The sequence below is a fragment of the Epargyreus clarus genome, unplaced genomic scaffold, assembly GCF_041222505.1.
Source record: "Epargyreus clarus isolate Ecla_fem2 unplaced genomic scaffold, WU_Ecla_fem_2.2 ptg000031l, whole genome shotgun sequence".
Taxonomy (NCBI): Eukaryota; Metazoa; Arthropoda; class Insecta; order Lepidoptera; family Hesperiidae; genus Epargyreus; species Epargyreus clarus.
This window is the reverse complement of record NW_027332236.1, coordinates 2,141,604-2,157,374: the sequence shown is the minus strand read 5'-3', so window position 1 is coordinate 2,157,374 and position 15,771 is coordinate 2,141,604. Positions and strand designations below refer to the sequence as shown.

General features: G+C 36.4%; 1 protein-coding gene across 1 annotated transcript in view; it reads right to left on the bottom strand.

Annotated features, from left to right (window-relative positions):
• Positions 1-15,771, bottom strand: part of Cadps (calcium-dependent secretion activator 1) — a 68,371-nt gene that overhangs the window by 37,585 nt on the left and 15,015 nt on the right. The window contains exon 2 of the mRNA XM_073090028.1: positions 6,647-6,726. Coding sequence (XP_072946129.1) covers positions 6,647-6,716 — 70 coding nt within the window. The 5' untranslated portion in view covers positions 6,717-6,726. The remainder of the gene's footprint in view (positions 1-6,646; positions 6,727-15,771) is intronic.

Sequence of the window (15,771 nt, the reverse complement as noted above, 5' to 3'; positions counted from 1 at the left end):
GGATATTAACGATATCACATTTTTATAACGTTACATTAAAGTAATAAGTGACTCATTTGATACTACAGTTTAAAAACAGATGCGGGTAGGTGAAGTGGGGACGACACCTTGGCGGCGCTCGAATTAACAGAGAGCGACATTCTGGTCGGAGACTTCAGCAAGAGCAGTCGAATAACGGAGATACTTGTGTAGTTATAATACTTCTAATCACTAGTGTGAACTTACTTACGTATAATTGTTATATCGTTACTCTGTACCGTTTATGTGACTATATTATTACATGACTTCAAGACCTACAAGATGAGTTTGATTTCATCAGAAGTGTACAAGAACCAGCTCACAATCATGGACGGCGATTCGTAAGTACGAACATACTTGACACAGGAATAAAAACCGTGAGTTAAAACATTATTATGTCATATGTGAATTCATCTTGGTAGAATAAGTAAAAATGGGGGTAGATAAATGTCGTTGATGTAAGGGAAAACTCATTTGAATTAAGAAAATGGATAGATTGAGACTAGTAATTCAATGAAATGTTAATACCCTCTGAAAATGATATACTTAAATTTTGTGAACAAACTTTACTCTTATCAAATTACTTGTTAACATTGTAAACTGAGGTGTTTACTTCAAAATAAGTGCATTTTCTGTGAAGAAGTGTCTAAAAGTAATTTTGCAAGGCAGTTCTTGTGGTAAATCTGTCCATTTGGTTAAATTCTGTGGTGTAAAAAGTAAATCCTAATTGTTCTAAAGTTACACCTACTTTGAAATATATAGAAATACACGTACTTATGAAAATATTTTAAGGCTTTATAGATATGGGAACCTAATGGTTGTTAATATAGGCTAATGTACGCCAGAAATTGCATACAGGTTAGATTTGAATTTATTTTTGATAACTTTTAATGTTTCAAACGGGGTTTACGTATATGCGTTTGTTTTTATTGTATGGAAGGGACTATGCGGTAGCAACAAACGCAGTTACAGAGTACAGTATACCTACTTGATATAAGTGACACGTTTATTAAGTTGCAAAATTTTGATTATTCATAATTGTACAGAAATGTATAATATCTACGTGGTACATATTTAACTGCCTGCAAAAAGTATCACGACCACGGTATTGAGTGGCTGAGTGTACCCAGGAGGGAAATGGTAAATGAGTTTAAGGTTTATTGTTTTTTTTTTTGGATATTAATTGACTATATTTAAAAATAAACTTGCATTCACATCTACATTGTTCACATTTTCATTTTATAAATCAATGAAAGTTTCCTTTTGATTTCATATACTTGATACGTAATTGTTATGAAAGAAGCATACGTACGTTGCCCAATTTAGATTTCCATCAATTCTAGGCGAATTCACGCAGTACTGTGTACTACTGTGTTTTGACTCCCATAAAGTATAAATGCACATTAGTTAATGATCTATAAGAAAACTGAGAAACTTATGCGCAGCGGTCTTTGGAATATTATATATAAAAATATCTCTCTTATCTCCCATTCTACTTCAGACTGACTCACTTATACATAATATTAAATGTCTGTTTTAAATTTAGTATGCAACGTTTCGTTTTGTATTAATATTTCTTTACATCTCGTAATTTTAAATCTTTAAATTTCAATTTGAATTTGACACATTACACGTCCTTTTGGTTTGAAAATTGGGCACTATCAAATACTGGTAAATGAAGTTTGTACCTTAAACGTTGAGACGCTTAGACTATCGATATTATTAATTATGTGAGCCATTTACGAAATGATAAACGGGATCCACTTTGTATGGGATTGAGAATAAATTATTTTAAGTAAAATAATAATAATAATAATAATAAATTGATGCTTTTATAACTTGAGCTTAGTTCTATTTACAAGTTACAGCAATTAAGTTATTATACGTATTAAGTGAGAAACGGTCACTGAAGCCTACATAAATTTAGATAGTCTCTTGTATACCATATTTAAAATGAGTCTTGCCTGCGACTTTGTTCATGTGGAGTCAGAATATAATTTGAATTGCATTTTTAAAACGAGTCTTGCCTGCGACTTTGTTCATGTGGATTCAAAATATAATTTGAATTGCATTTTTAAAACGAGTCTTGCCTGCGACTTTGTTCATGTGGATTCAAAATATAATTTGAATTATACAATGCCCTCTGTCAAGATCACGGAGTACGTTAGTAATTTGGAATTGTCCATTACCTGGTCATGTAATGTTTTTTAAAAAAAATGTATACTTTTGACATCGACTTCGTAGTTTTGGTTTTAATGCATTTTCAAATATACAAACCGACAGACAATTTTTCTTTTTCAAATATATTCGATGTAAACACGTGAAGATTTCATTCTTATTATATGTATATCATAGCCAAATGAATAATAATGTAATCAAATAAAAGCATAGGTACATTTCGATGGGATTTTCTTATACAATAATTTACTTTTCATATAAATTTCATACGGTTCACAATTGCGTCATGTCTAGGTTTTCTCTATAGAAACATCGAGCATCTCCTTGAGAGTGTTGGTTGTAAATGATACATATTATATTAATATAATCTATATAGATATTACGCACTAATATAATTTTTATTACAAACTATATAAAAGTCAGGTGAAGCCGAGGCGTTTGAAATATATATAATAAATATGAATTGTTCGGTAATAAGGTGTATCATAAGATAGTTTGACTAACTGTTTGTTTGGCTGGCTGGTATAAAATCATGATCAACTTTAATAGACCTTTTTCAGGTCATAGAAATTTTAGGTTGTGATTGATAAGGAGCCACATGTTATGTAAAACAGTTATAGTTTTAAATCTGACGATCGTGATGAGACAAAATTAGAATCGGACAAGATTATTAAAATCATGTCATGTCATAGGTATTTCAAAATTTTTAAATAAATCTGACCGTTCAAAGTAGGTAAAAATCGAATTCAAATATTCCGTTACATACATACAGGTCAAGTTAATAAAAGCGTGGCAAAAATAAAAGCGTGTTTAAAAAAAATCTTTTATCAGTTGTAGACACAAATAAGTATAGTTAAATAATGGCCGGTTTCTGAAGTCATTTTTCTTGGTAGGTAGTTTACGAGTGTGTATTCAATAACACTATCCGTTTGATAACTACCTACGGAAAAAAAAATCCGCTTCCGAGGAACTCAATGTAAGACAAGGTCTGTTTAAACTCCGTTTAGATTAACGGACCATTTTAATGTGTTTATTCTTTCCATAACATTATTTGATTTTTTTTTAAAAACGACGTTTGCGTAAAGTCTAGCAAATCTTCCTTAGTATAATGCATAACTTTTACAGTAAAATAGCCCAAACTATAACTTCCTTATGGGAATCTTAATTTAAAACTTTTGGTGAAATAAAAAAAAAAAAAAAAAAAAAGTTAAGTAGTTAAGCCATACACAATTGACAAGTATGTCGCTGACGTGAACGCATGGGTCCTTTGCTTTGTTAATTAAATTTTGAAATTCATGTAATAGTATGTATTATTATAACTGAATATAAATTCAATTTAATGTAATGAAATTTCTTTCTGACTTTCAAAAGTGGGTTATGTGGCCCTACTTTGAAAGAAATAATTTGAATTTGTGATAAATAACGTAAAAAAATTGGGTTCATACAACTTATACGTGTTATATTGTGTGAAATTCATGGTTAGTTTACCATTATTTAGTCTTTAACTTTGATATCATTCATTTCAAATATTCACGATATATTATTATTTTGATACTGCTTCATCAGTTGATAAAAGACGTACATTGGAAAGGCAACTATTTGTATAAAATAACATTGTAATAATTAAAAGAAGTACTAAGTAGTAATAAAATAATTTTATAATAGTATTTTGAGTCGCACAGATTCATTTAGTGGCCAACTATAGATCTATCTATCTATCAGTATAACAGTTATTGAACAGGTTGTTGAGCATTCCGAAATGGACTAATAAGATAAACGTCGTTATTCTGATGCGTAACTTTATCGAATCAATAGTTGTTGGAGATTTAACTATTGGACTTAGAATCCAGACATAAGTAAAGTGGGCAGCTAGATGTTGTCATTACTGTAGGTGTAGGAAACTTTTTTTAGTTTGATTTTTATTTATCTGTAGTTAAGATGGATTAGTGCAGATGCCTCGAGCAGTGTAATGTTCGCGGGTGTCTCTTGGTGATGCATATGGTTGGGTGTATGTATGTATGTATGTTGGGTGGATGTATTACATTGAGTGAATATTGCATTTTTAGAGTAAATTTGAGTTGAGCACTGGCCGAATGTTATCGTAAACAAGGTATAAAAACTGCGGTGATACATGACTAGAGTGATCCTATATGAACATCACCTAGTTTAAACCGTGTGTTTTATTATTTAACAATGGTCTAATGCATTCGCTTCAATACCTGTCGCGCATATGACATTTATGTAAAGAGTCCTTATGAACTATGCCTGCAACAGAAATCCGTGGTGAACACTGTTGGGGCAGATTTATAACCTAGGTAATACACAACTAGTGTGATTCTATATGAACATCACCTAGTTTAAGCCTTGGTTCGGATCAACAGTTCGGGCTTTTTACATGCGAGTCGGTATTGCAAGAAAATGCGTAGAGTTTAAGCCATGTTTTTGATAAACAGTTCGGGCCTCTTACGTGCGAGTCGGTATTACAAGAAAATGTGTAACTCTTCTGGACTTAGGCATTAAACAACTGGTTTTCTTTTGCAGCTCTTGCATCAGACCATACACGATCGAGGACGAACGTGTGAGCAGGACGGCCGAATGTTATCGTCGTTAATAAGAAGCTTGGATATTAACGATATCACATTTTTATAACGTTACATTAAAGTAATAAGTGACTCATTTGATACTACAGTTTAAAAACAGATGCGGGTAGGTGAAGTGGGGACGACACCTTGGCGGCGCTCGAATTAACAGAGAGCGACATTCTGGTCGGAGACTTCAGCAAGAGCAGTCGAATAACGGAGATACTTGTGTAGTTATAATACTTCTAATCACTAGTGTGAACTTACTTACGTATAATTGTTATATCGTTACTCTGTACCGTTTATGTGACTATATTATTACATGACTTCAAGACCTACAAGATGAGTTTGATTTCAAAAGGTTTCTGTTTTAAGTCTATGTAGATGTGTGTGAATGAGTGAAAGTCTATTGTTAGTATTACATGTTTAAATGATATCTATAAAGTTTTCGATGACAATTTTTTTATAAAAGTGTGAAACTGCACTGTACTCTGACTAAGGAATGCTAAAATTGAATTGTCAAAAATATTATCCCTTTTTTGATTAAGTATCACCAACAATCTCCTTTCTTTTCGATTTGCACGATATATCTCTGTGATATAAAGGCGATGAACATACCAGAAATCTACATGTCTAAAAGTTTCCCAAAATATATCACATGTTAAATAATTAGGAAAGTATATTATTGTCTTGAAACAGTAGTCAGATTTATCATACAAATATAAGTATCATCAACATTCTTATTTTTTCGATTTGCACGAGGTGACGTCATTAATTACCGTGCGTCGTCAGCTCTCGACAACACAAAGCAACAATGTTCGCTTTGTCACGAGTTATGTCATACGGATCCGACAGCGACAAATAATTTCGTGCGAAAGTGCACTTTTTAAAGTTTTTCTTATATAGAAAGATATATTTATTTATGTCTCTTTGTGATATTTAATCATAAAATAGATAGAACATATTCATAACTATCCCTTGCAATAAAAGCGAAGGAAAACACAAGGAATCTACATGTCTAATACTTTCCCATAATATATCACATGTTAAATAATTAGGAAAGTATATTATTGTCTTGAAACAGTAGTCGGATTTATCATACAAATATAAATATCACCAATATTCTCCTTTTTTCGATTTGCACGCGGTGACGTCATTAATTAGTTGCCAAGCGTCGTCAGCTCTTGACAACACAAAGCAACAATGTTCGCTTTGTCACGAGTTATGTCATACGGATCCGACGGCGACAAATTTCCTCTGAAAGTACTTTTCACAACCCTTACGCATTAGTATTAATAGAAATAACCTTGTATTGTAGTTTCTGATTTCCTATACTGGAGGTATTGGTCATATTTCAGATTCTTCCCACATTTGATTTGTCAGTTAAAATAATTAAAATAATAATTATCGTTCAAATTAACGGTGACGCAAAGTATAGGAAATCTACATGTTTTAATGTTTTCTGTAATATTTTCGATGATAATTATTTATGTATGTGAGCAGTTGCGGACTAAGCTCGTTGGAGGCCTTAGGCGGAAATGTTAAATGAGGCCCGGGGCGAAAAATTGAATGAGGCCCCCAGTCTACGCAGTTGATCTAATTTTACAACATTTTACAAACTTTTTATCGTTATTTTACAAGCTTTTTGTCGACAAGGGAACTTGAAGAACCCCCAAGGAAAGTTGAATGAGGCCCCCAAGGTCCGGTGAGGCCCGGCGAGGATCGCTCCTGATTCCTACCCCCCCCCCCCCTTCATAGTCTGCCAGTATTTATGAGTATAGTAAAAGGACCAGAGGCCCGGGGAGGATGCCACTGCCCCCCCTCCCTTAGTCCGCCAGTATATGGGAGTATGGTTATATCATGAAAATTACCGGGTAGTTTTGCGGGCTGCTTCTTATGTTCATCCTCGCTGTCTTCTTCGGATGAGCTCGGGTCGATCATCCTGTTGTCTCTGGAACAATTCAGAACAATTGTTTGAACAATAACTTAACAAGAATGTTCCAAGAAGAACAACAGCTATCCGGTCTACAAAATATAATCAAATAAACTGAAGATGTTTTTTAATTTAAAGTCTGATATTTTTTATGAAATTCATGGAACAAACGTCCTATATTGCGCAATGCACCTTATTGAGTCATCTGTAATCAACTCTTAATCTTTCGATTGGATTTAAATAAGATTGGAATCTTTTCTGATATCGGGTCATAGAAGCATTGTTTAAGAATTTACTGCCGTTATTAATAATCAATCTATCCCATGTTTGCCTACCAAAGATTTAAAAATGATACTATCCATCTGCTACAATTTTTAAATCTGGATCTTTGGTAATCAAAACATTTTACCATTTCTGCCTGAGAAACATCTAAATTAACAGTTTTCGCCTGCTAGAATTGAGGGTAAATTGACAAGAGAATTGCAGAGACAAAACAGTTAATAATAATGGCCATAAATTGGGAAACCTCAAATTAACCTTAACACATGATTCAAAGCTCAACCCAATACAACATAAATGAGTATCTCTAGTACCGTAGTAATCGAACCATGAAGAGCTTTACACTTAGAAGCTTATAAGTAAAGCATTCAATATGAAGGCCAACTTGAACGGAAGAAGGTGGTAGAACTCCTTGTGGTTTGATTCCGGCGGCACCACCGCCACACCTATTTCGGCTTATTAACAGTAGTGTTATGCGCTGATGTGTTCTCGTTTGAAGGGTGTGGTAAGGGAGACATACTTTTCCGAGGCGATCCAGCGTAGTCCGCAAGGGTAGCGGCGCATCTGTGGCCGAGCTCAGGTAGGAATATCTAATCCTGTTTAAGGATTATTACAGATGTCCATGGGCAGAAGCCACTTACTATCAGGTGGACTGCATGCTCGTCTGCTACTCTTATATTATAAAAAAAATGTAAAACAGAAATAGATATAGTTCTGCCGAAGTAGCCAACCATGAAGAGTCTACACTTAGAAGCTTATAGAAGACTATTCGGTATGAAGGCCAACTTATTTGAAATTCAGATATTATGCAAAGTTTTAAAATACTCCGTCGTAGTGTCGCTCTAGTTCGAAAACTTTGCGAAATTCGAAGTTTCAAATGCAATTCTCAATTTTAGACTGAAAATTCTAGGCTAGGTGAGAATGTTTTTAGTTTTAGATTCTTATCGTTGTTTTATTGATTAGGTTAAGTGTAAAAGATCCTCGCAGCAAAGTTAAGGAACATAAGGCACGGTTGGACATCAGATGGGTAACCGTTAGTAGCTACACTTTATGCTACTATGATTTTTTTTTTATAATATAGGAGTAGCAGACGAGCATACAGTCCACCTGATGGTAAGTGGTTACTGCCGCCCATGAACATTTGTAATCAACCCCAGATAAGATTAGATATTCCTACCTGAGGTCGGCCACAGATGCGCCGCTACCCCTGAGGACTAAGCTGGAACGCCTCAGAAAAGTCTGTCTCCCTTACCATACCCTTCAAACCGGAACACAGCAGCGCCTAATACTGCTGTTATTAGGTAGAAATAGGTGTGGCAGTGGTGCCGCCGGAGTCGAACCACAAAGGGTTCTACCACCTTCAATGATTAGGAAGATGTGTTAAGTCAGTCCAAGTTGTTACCATTGGATAGTAGTCGTCACCTTATCGAACACCCAATGTTGTCAACCCATAACTGTCCTACTGCTGGCACGGGTTCCGTTCATAATTAAAGAGGTTTAGGCCATAATCCACTGTGCTGACCAAGTATGAATTGGTAGATCTAACACATCTTCGAAAACTTTCTTTTAGTAGGTTTCTCATGATGTTTTCCTTCACCGTTATAGCAAGGGATAGATTTATTATACATATTTGAGCCTAACGATAAAGCAGACGTGCTACCTGATGGAAAGTAGGCAACGTCGCCTATGAACATTTGCAACACCAGAGGCATTGCATACATTGGCGATTCCAATGTATCGCCGGCTTTGAAGGAGAGCTCTTTTTGCACCTTTTAAAGGAAGGGATAGTATTTCTAATACGCACATAGGTGTCTAGGGTTGAACCTGGCCCCTCAATTGAGAGACCGAGTTTCACTAAGTTATCATTGCCTTACGAGCAGTTTGAAAATCCATCACCAATCCGTGTTAAATCATTGTTTGATGTTTTTTACACAATCACACAAAAACTATTGCATTGATATATACGAAATATCGCACAAAGACAGACCATGACCTAGTTAACATAGGATACTTTTTATCCCAGTAACAGGTCCCTGTGGATTTTACGATGTTCTTTTACGTGACGTTACGCGGGCCAATGTCTAGACACGTTATTTAGACTTTATCACCGAATACCTATCCCTACGCGACGTTTCCACGGTGAAAACTTATCCTAAAAATAATAGGTACTATGTGGTGTGTATATTTTTGTATTGTATTACAAGGCGGTATTTAAACGTAGTCGTTACGATTTATCACATGTCTTTGGTGTCCATTTACCATCAGGTACTGCTCGTTCCTTCTCTACAAAAAGAAGTTGTACAAAAAAAAAGTAAAATAAACAAAAGGTTCCCGGTAACAAAGTATATGAAGCTAATCATGTAGGAATTCCATCTTATCTAGGGTTGATAACAGATGTCCACGGGCAGCAATAGCATCAACATCAACATGATAAAAAAAAATCAGAAACATAAAACTCTTTTAAAATTTCATTACTAATACTTACTTAGAACTCTACATTCCATTTGACTCTACCAAGCCTGAACATGACTAGTATCGATCGCTCTACACTGTAAGTGGAATCACAAATCACAATGCACCATACAATAGAGCTGCCATTTTTATTCTAATATCGTTCGTGTGGATTTGTCGTTAGAAAGACGCTATTGCCTTTCTCTACATATTTTATTTAAATAGACTTTCCTACATTTTTTTAGGGATCCGTACCCAATGGGTAAAAACGGTATCTACCCTATTACTAAGCCTCCACTCTCTGTCCATCTGTCGTAGGGCTCTATCTCGGGAATCGTAATATACAGACACTTGAAATTTCACCGGTTACGTGATAAATATTACAGATTTATTATTTCCCTAACGACGTAGGTGTTTTTTTTTTTTGAATGATTTAATATCATTACCCTTAGTATGAGTTTTTACGTTTGCTCGAAAACGTTCAACGTTAAGAATTATATTTAAAGAATTTATTCTCAAAAAAGACAATGTCACTTACATGAGAATAGTAACAAACAGTAATATAAAATATGTATCATACATTCGTTCGTTTGCTATTGTATTGTGTCGTCCAATGCATTTATTTGTTCATTTAATGGTGCGTTACATTAAGTATACGTGCTAATAACGTATTCGGTTAATTTTAATTTAAATACATTAGACGATATTACATTCTTAATAGATGAGGGTATTTTGTTATAAAGCTAAGTACTATAAGTAAATTCACTCCCGTAGACCATGTTAGTTTTATTTTTTGGATGTCAAGGGAGTGTGTGAAGTTAAATCCAAGTATATGGCGTCAAAACCTTTGTCCCTCGGCCGTCATCTTGAAAAAAGGGCGCAAATTGTTTTCACACTCTGTCAGGTAAATAATTTAATTTGAAACCAGAATTGTTCTAACAATAATAAAATGTATGCAACACTAGTTTTTGCCCGCGGCTTCGCCCGCGTTTAAAAGAAAATAATATGACATACTAACATACATAAAACTGAAAATTCGTACCTTCATTGGAACGACAGTGGCGCCATCTGGCGAAAATTGGTCGTACCAACTCTGGAACCTTCGTGGGCTCATGGACAACAACTTTGCTAAAGATCATCACTTGGTCAAATGCATAGTTTACGATTGAATCCTTTTTTGGTCCAAAAGATCGATTCTCCAATTAATCGATCTTATATCGCCATCTCTAGTTCCCGTGCGATTTCCGGGATAAAAACTATCCTATGTCTTTTCTCGCGTCTCAGACTATCTTTGTACAAAATTTCATTAAAATCGGCTCAGAGGTTTAGGCGTGAAGAAGAGACAACCAGACAGACAGACAGAGTTACTTTCGGATTTATAATATTAGTAAGGATAAGTAAAATAAGTAAATAAGTAATAAGTAATATAAGTAAAGATAGTAAGGATTTCAGCTCAATCGATTGGTGTTAGCTGGTTTAAAATTAATTCAAAATTTAACCTTCATACGAACTAATAAATCATATAATATACCTAAAGCCTAGTAATTTAATACTCCTACAATCTACACCGTATTTAACAGTTGGGCTATTAATACACTCGAGGGCTTGTGTGTAGGAAACAAAATACCGTTAGATTTTCCGCTCCATTAACTAGTTAATTAATTATTTAGACACGAAACAAATGAACGAGAATAGAATAGGCAGGGCCGGATTTAGACGTGTAGACTAAAGAGGCCCCTAATTATTTTCCGAATTAAAAGGTTTTTTTTCATCTTTAAAAAATTTACTGCCCACAAATAAAATTATTTCAACAATGTTTGAAGAAACTGACACTTAATACTGTTTAACAAAATATAAGTTGTTGCAAGGATATTTTTTTCTATTGTTGGGGCCTCTCACTTGTGGAGATCCCGGGGCAGATTTTCCCCGCTTGCCCGCTCTTAAATCCGGCCCTGAGAATAGGTAAAGGAAAACAAGCCGAGTAATTAATGATATTAGAACAAATTTCGGTATATTCCTATTTTTGTCTAATAACAACAGTTGCTTTGCTTTTTTGTTTTTTTTTTTTTATTTATGTTTGTTTCTTTTTATTTTATTATTTTTAGTGTGCATATACTTCATTTCTTAAGAAAATTTATTTCATAAGTCATTTCGTTTGTTATTGAATGTATGTTTCTGGATTTCATTGTTTATTATGTATTATCATTTGTTGTTGTTGCTTAAGTTTTTAAAATAAATAATCTATCTTTCTATTTAAAATGCTGTTGTGTTCGGCTAAAATAAGAGACACTTATACGACGCGTTCGAACTTAGTCTCTATTTGAGGTTGGGTACAGATGCGCCGCTGCATCTGAGGACTAAGCTGGAATGCCTCAAAAAGTATGTTTCCCTTATCACCCCCTTCAAACCAGAACACAACAGCGCTTAACACTGCTGTTATTAGATAGAAATAGGTATGACGGTGGTGCCGCCGGAGTCGAGCCACAAAGGGTTCCACCGCCTTCAAAAAAGCTAAACCAAAGTCTATGATAATAAAACGAGATATGAGTTCATAACTGGGTATATAATAATAAACAATAAACGCTTTCTACACTCACAGCCCCACACTAGGATTCCCTGTGTCGTGGGTGCCATGGACACACACTGACAAATACACAAACACCCAGATCCAGAAACAGCAATCTAAATTCATCATTTAGATATCTGTCTGGGCGGGGATCTAACCCGGGACCCTTTGCGCGTCAGACCGGTATGGTGGCCGCTCCGCCACGCGGGTCGTCTATGAGTATTTATGACATTCAATAACACAAATCTATGGGACGTGTATAAAAAGTATCATTTATTTAATTGTTACCCATTAACTACATAATCGCTAAAACCTTATCACTTGGACCACACCCTGTTAAGTCGCTAACAACTCTACACGCAAGCCACTTATCGCGTAATAATATGTAATGGTTTTCGTGTTATTAAATGTTTAAATTTAATTGTTCAAGGGAATAGTCGTGGGGCTTGTTTGGGAAAACCCTAAGGGTTGACTCATTTGAAAAAACCTGATAAGTGCGTCACAGGGCGGATTGAAGGGATGAATATTTGAGTGACTAGCTACCCCCATTAATCAGCCCTGTATGGTTCGCCGCTACACCGATTTCGGCTTTATAACAACAGTGTTAAGCACTGCTGTGTTCTGGTCTGTAGGGAGACATATTTTTCCGAGGCATTCCAGCTTAGTCCTCCAGGGTAGCGGCGCATCTGTGGCCGACCTCAGAGAGGAATATCTAATCCTATTTGGGGTTGATTACAGATGTCCATGGGCGGCAGTTGCTGTGTTTTGGTTTGGTAAGAGAGACATACTTATCCAGGGCGTTCCAACTCAGTCCTCAGGGTAGCAACGTATTTGTTGCCAACTTCGGGTAGGAGTATAATCTTATCGAGGGTTGATTATAGATGTCTGTGGGCGGCAGTAACCACTTACCATCGGGTTGATAGAATGCACGTTTGCTACATCAATATCATAAAACAAAACTTTTTGTGCTGTTTTCAACCCCAGATAATATTAAATTCCTATCTGAGATCGGCCACAGATTCGCTGCTATCTCTGAAGATCAACTTGAAATACCGAATTATAACTTGATATACCCTTCAAACCAATACGCACTTGGCCAGCGCGGTGAACTATGGCCTAATCCTTCTCATTCTGAGAGGAGACCCGTCCAGCAGTGGGACAGTAATGGGTTGATGATGATACCCTTCAAAGCGGAACACAGCAGCGCTTAACACTGCTGTTGTTAGGCAGGAAAAGGTGTGGCGGTGGTGCCTCCGGATTCATACCACACAGAGTTCTACCACCTTCATGCTTAGCGATAATTTGTAGGTTTATAATAAAACAAAAAATGTAGCAAAACATAACTGAAACATTACAAAGAAAGTCATTAACTTAAAAATAGGTTACTGAGTTCTCGTCGAGAGATGTTTTAAGCGTATTTACCTTGCGAAAACCCATTCGGAAGTTTCTTTGGATAATATTTTGAAAGAGGACCGCGCAGGCGTAGTGGGTAGTAGGTACATGTATATTTTGAAGGTGGTAGAACCCTTTGTGGTTCGACTCCGGCGTCACCACCGCCGCATCTATTTCTACCTAATAACAACAGTGTTAGGCGCTGCTGTGTTTCGTTTTGAAGGGTGCGGTAAGGGAGACAGACTTTTCCGATGCGTTCCAGCTTAGTCCTCAGGGGTAGCGGCGCATCTGTGCCCGACCTCAGGTAGGGATATCTAATCCTATCTGGGGTTGATTACAGATGTCCATGGGGGGCAGTAGCCACTTACCATCAGGTGGACTGCATGCTCGTCTGCTACTATTATATTATTAGAAAGTATATTATATAAAAAATGTCGTTTTTGGGTTTATTTCCCGATTGGTATTTTAGAGATTTTTTAGGAAAATGCCTGCAACTGCAAATGCCTCTTTAAGCAAATAATATGAAAGACGTTCTTTTAAGAAATTATTTGTCAATTAGGTATTTAATAATAACCTTACTCGTATATGGAACTTAAGGAGCCAAAGGTTTTAGCTGTTGTCTGTTAGTCAAAGTTAGAATTTTATTAATTAGGGTCCCTGGAGATATACTTTTATCATTATCAGACGACCCGCGTGGCGGAACGGTCACCATGCCGGTCTGACGCGCAGAGGGTCCCGGGTTCGATCCCCGGCCAGACAGATTTTTAAATGATGAATTTAGATTTCTGTTTCTGGGTCTGGGTGTTTGTGTATTTGTCTCTGTGTGTGTCCATGGCACCCATGATACAGGGAATCCTAGTGTGGGGCTGTGAGTGTAGAAAGTGTAAGTGTATCATTGGCGAAGGATGATTTAGATACTTTTCGGAACATAGATTTGGTCAAACATTGCTTTATATTATATGTCTTGTCTGAAATCTTAGTATACAGAACTGATTTTTAGTTTTTACGAACTGTTTATTTTAGTATTCATTTCATTTGTTAAAGCCATACATGACGGTAGAAGCGACATATTCAGATGTAAGACTGAATGTGGAAAGCGTTATTTATTTATGAGACGCGCATAGCCCGCGGGTGTAGATGATAACTGATCTACAAAGATAAGCCGCGACGGGATTTGAATGGGTGACCGCTAGTAGCTGGGAGCGAAAACGACCAAACGTTGAAATGTATACTAAGGGTACCTTTCTTTTTTTTTGTTTACGAGGGGGAACCTTCAAAAGGTACCCGACGACGTGGGAGTGACGCTAGGTTATGTGGGATTTTTACCGCACTAAAACCCCCCCGGTGGCCGTCCTCAGCGCTTGGTGGAGAACTTGGTGGATGCCCTTCTATCGGGCTCTGCCTTGGGGGGAGTAATTTACGCTCCTCTCACATCCCCTGGTGATTACAGCGATATGCGATCACACAAAACCGCTGTCCTTCCCGGGGTCACTTGCTGGACGGTTTGAGCTCCCACTCTTGCCGCCCGCAACCCCGGAAGCCCCTTTTAGTCGCCTTTTACGACAGACAGGGGATACCGTAGCCCTATTCTGGTCCCGGAACTACAGGGACATTGTTACCTACGGTTCACATAACATTTGAGAACCCTGCAGAAGGTGAATTTTATTTTTGCCCTGTCAACTACCTTATAATTTTAAATTTCCATTTTAGATTAAGTAATTGGATTATTATAGTACATATTTACGTTTCGTTTGTTCAGTTTATAGTCCATTAAAATGTTACAATTGTTGGTCCTTAGCGTACAAAAGTCATAACGCAATTTTACTTTTTGGATGTGAAGCGCCCAAAATAAATATAATAATATTTTTTGATAATATGGGAGCAGCAGACGAGCATGCAGTCCATCTGATGGTAAGCGCCGATGGACATCTGTAATCGACCTCAGATAGGATTGGATTTCCTGAACTCGGCCACAGATGCGCTGCTACTCTTGAGGACTAAGGTGGTACACCTCGGAAAAGTATGTCTCCCTTACCACACCCTTCAAACCGGAACACAGCAGTGCTTAACACTGCTGTTATGAGGCAGAAATAGGTGTGGCGGTGGTGCCGCCGAAGTCGAACCACAAAGAGTGCTACCACCTTCAGAAAATTTTAACTAAAAAGGTAAATATAGACGCGGGAGACATTCTAATAAAATGAAAAGGAACCTTAATAAAATTTTCACAACCTTTCTTATTAATTCCATTTAAGCTCAAAACATTAAAATAGGAATAACAAATAAATTTCATAATAAAATGGCACAAGTTTAAGTCGCGTGGGTGTCGTCAGATAAGAATAAATTATGTTTGTACCTAACTACAGTTTGAAAGGTCA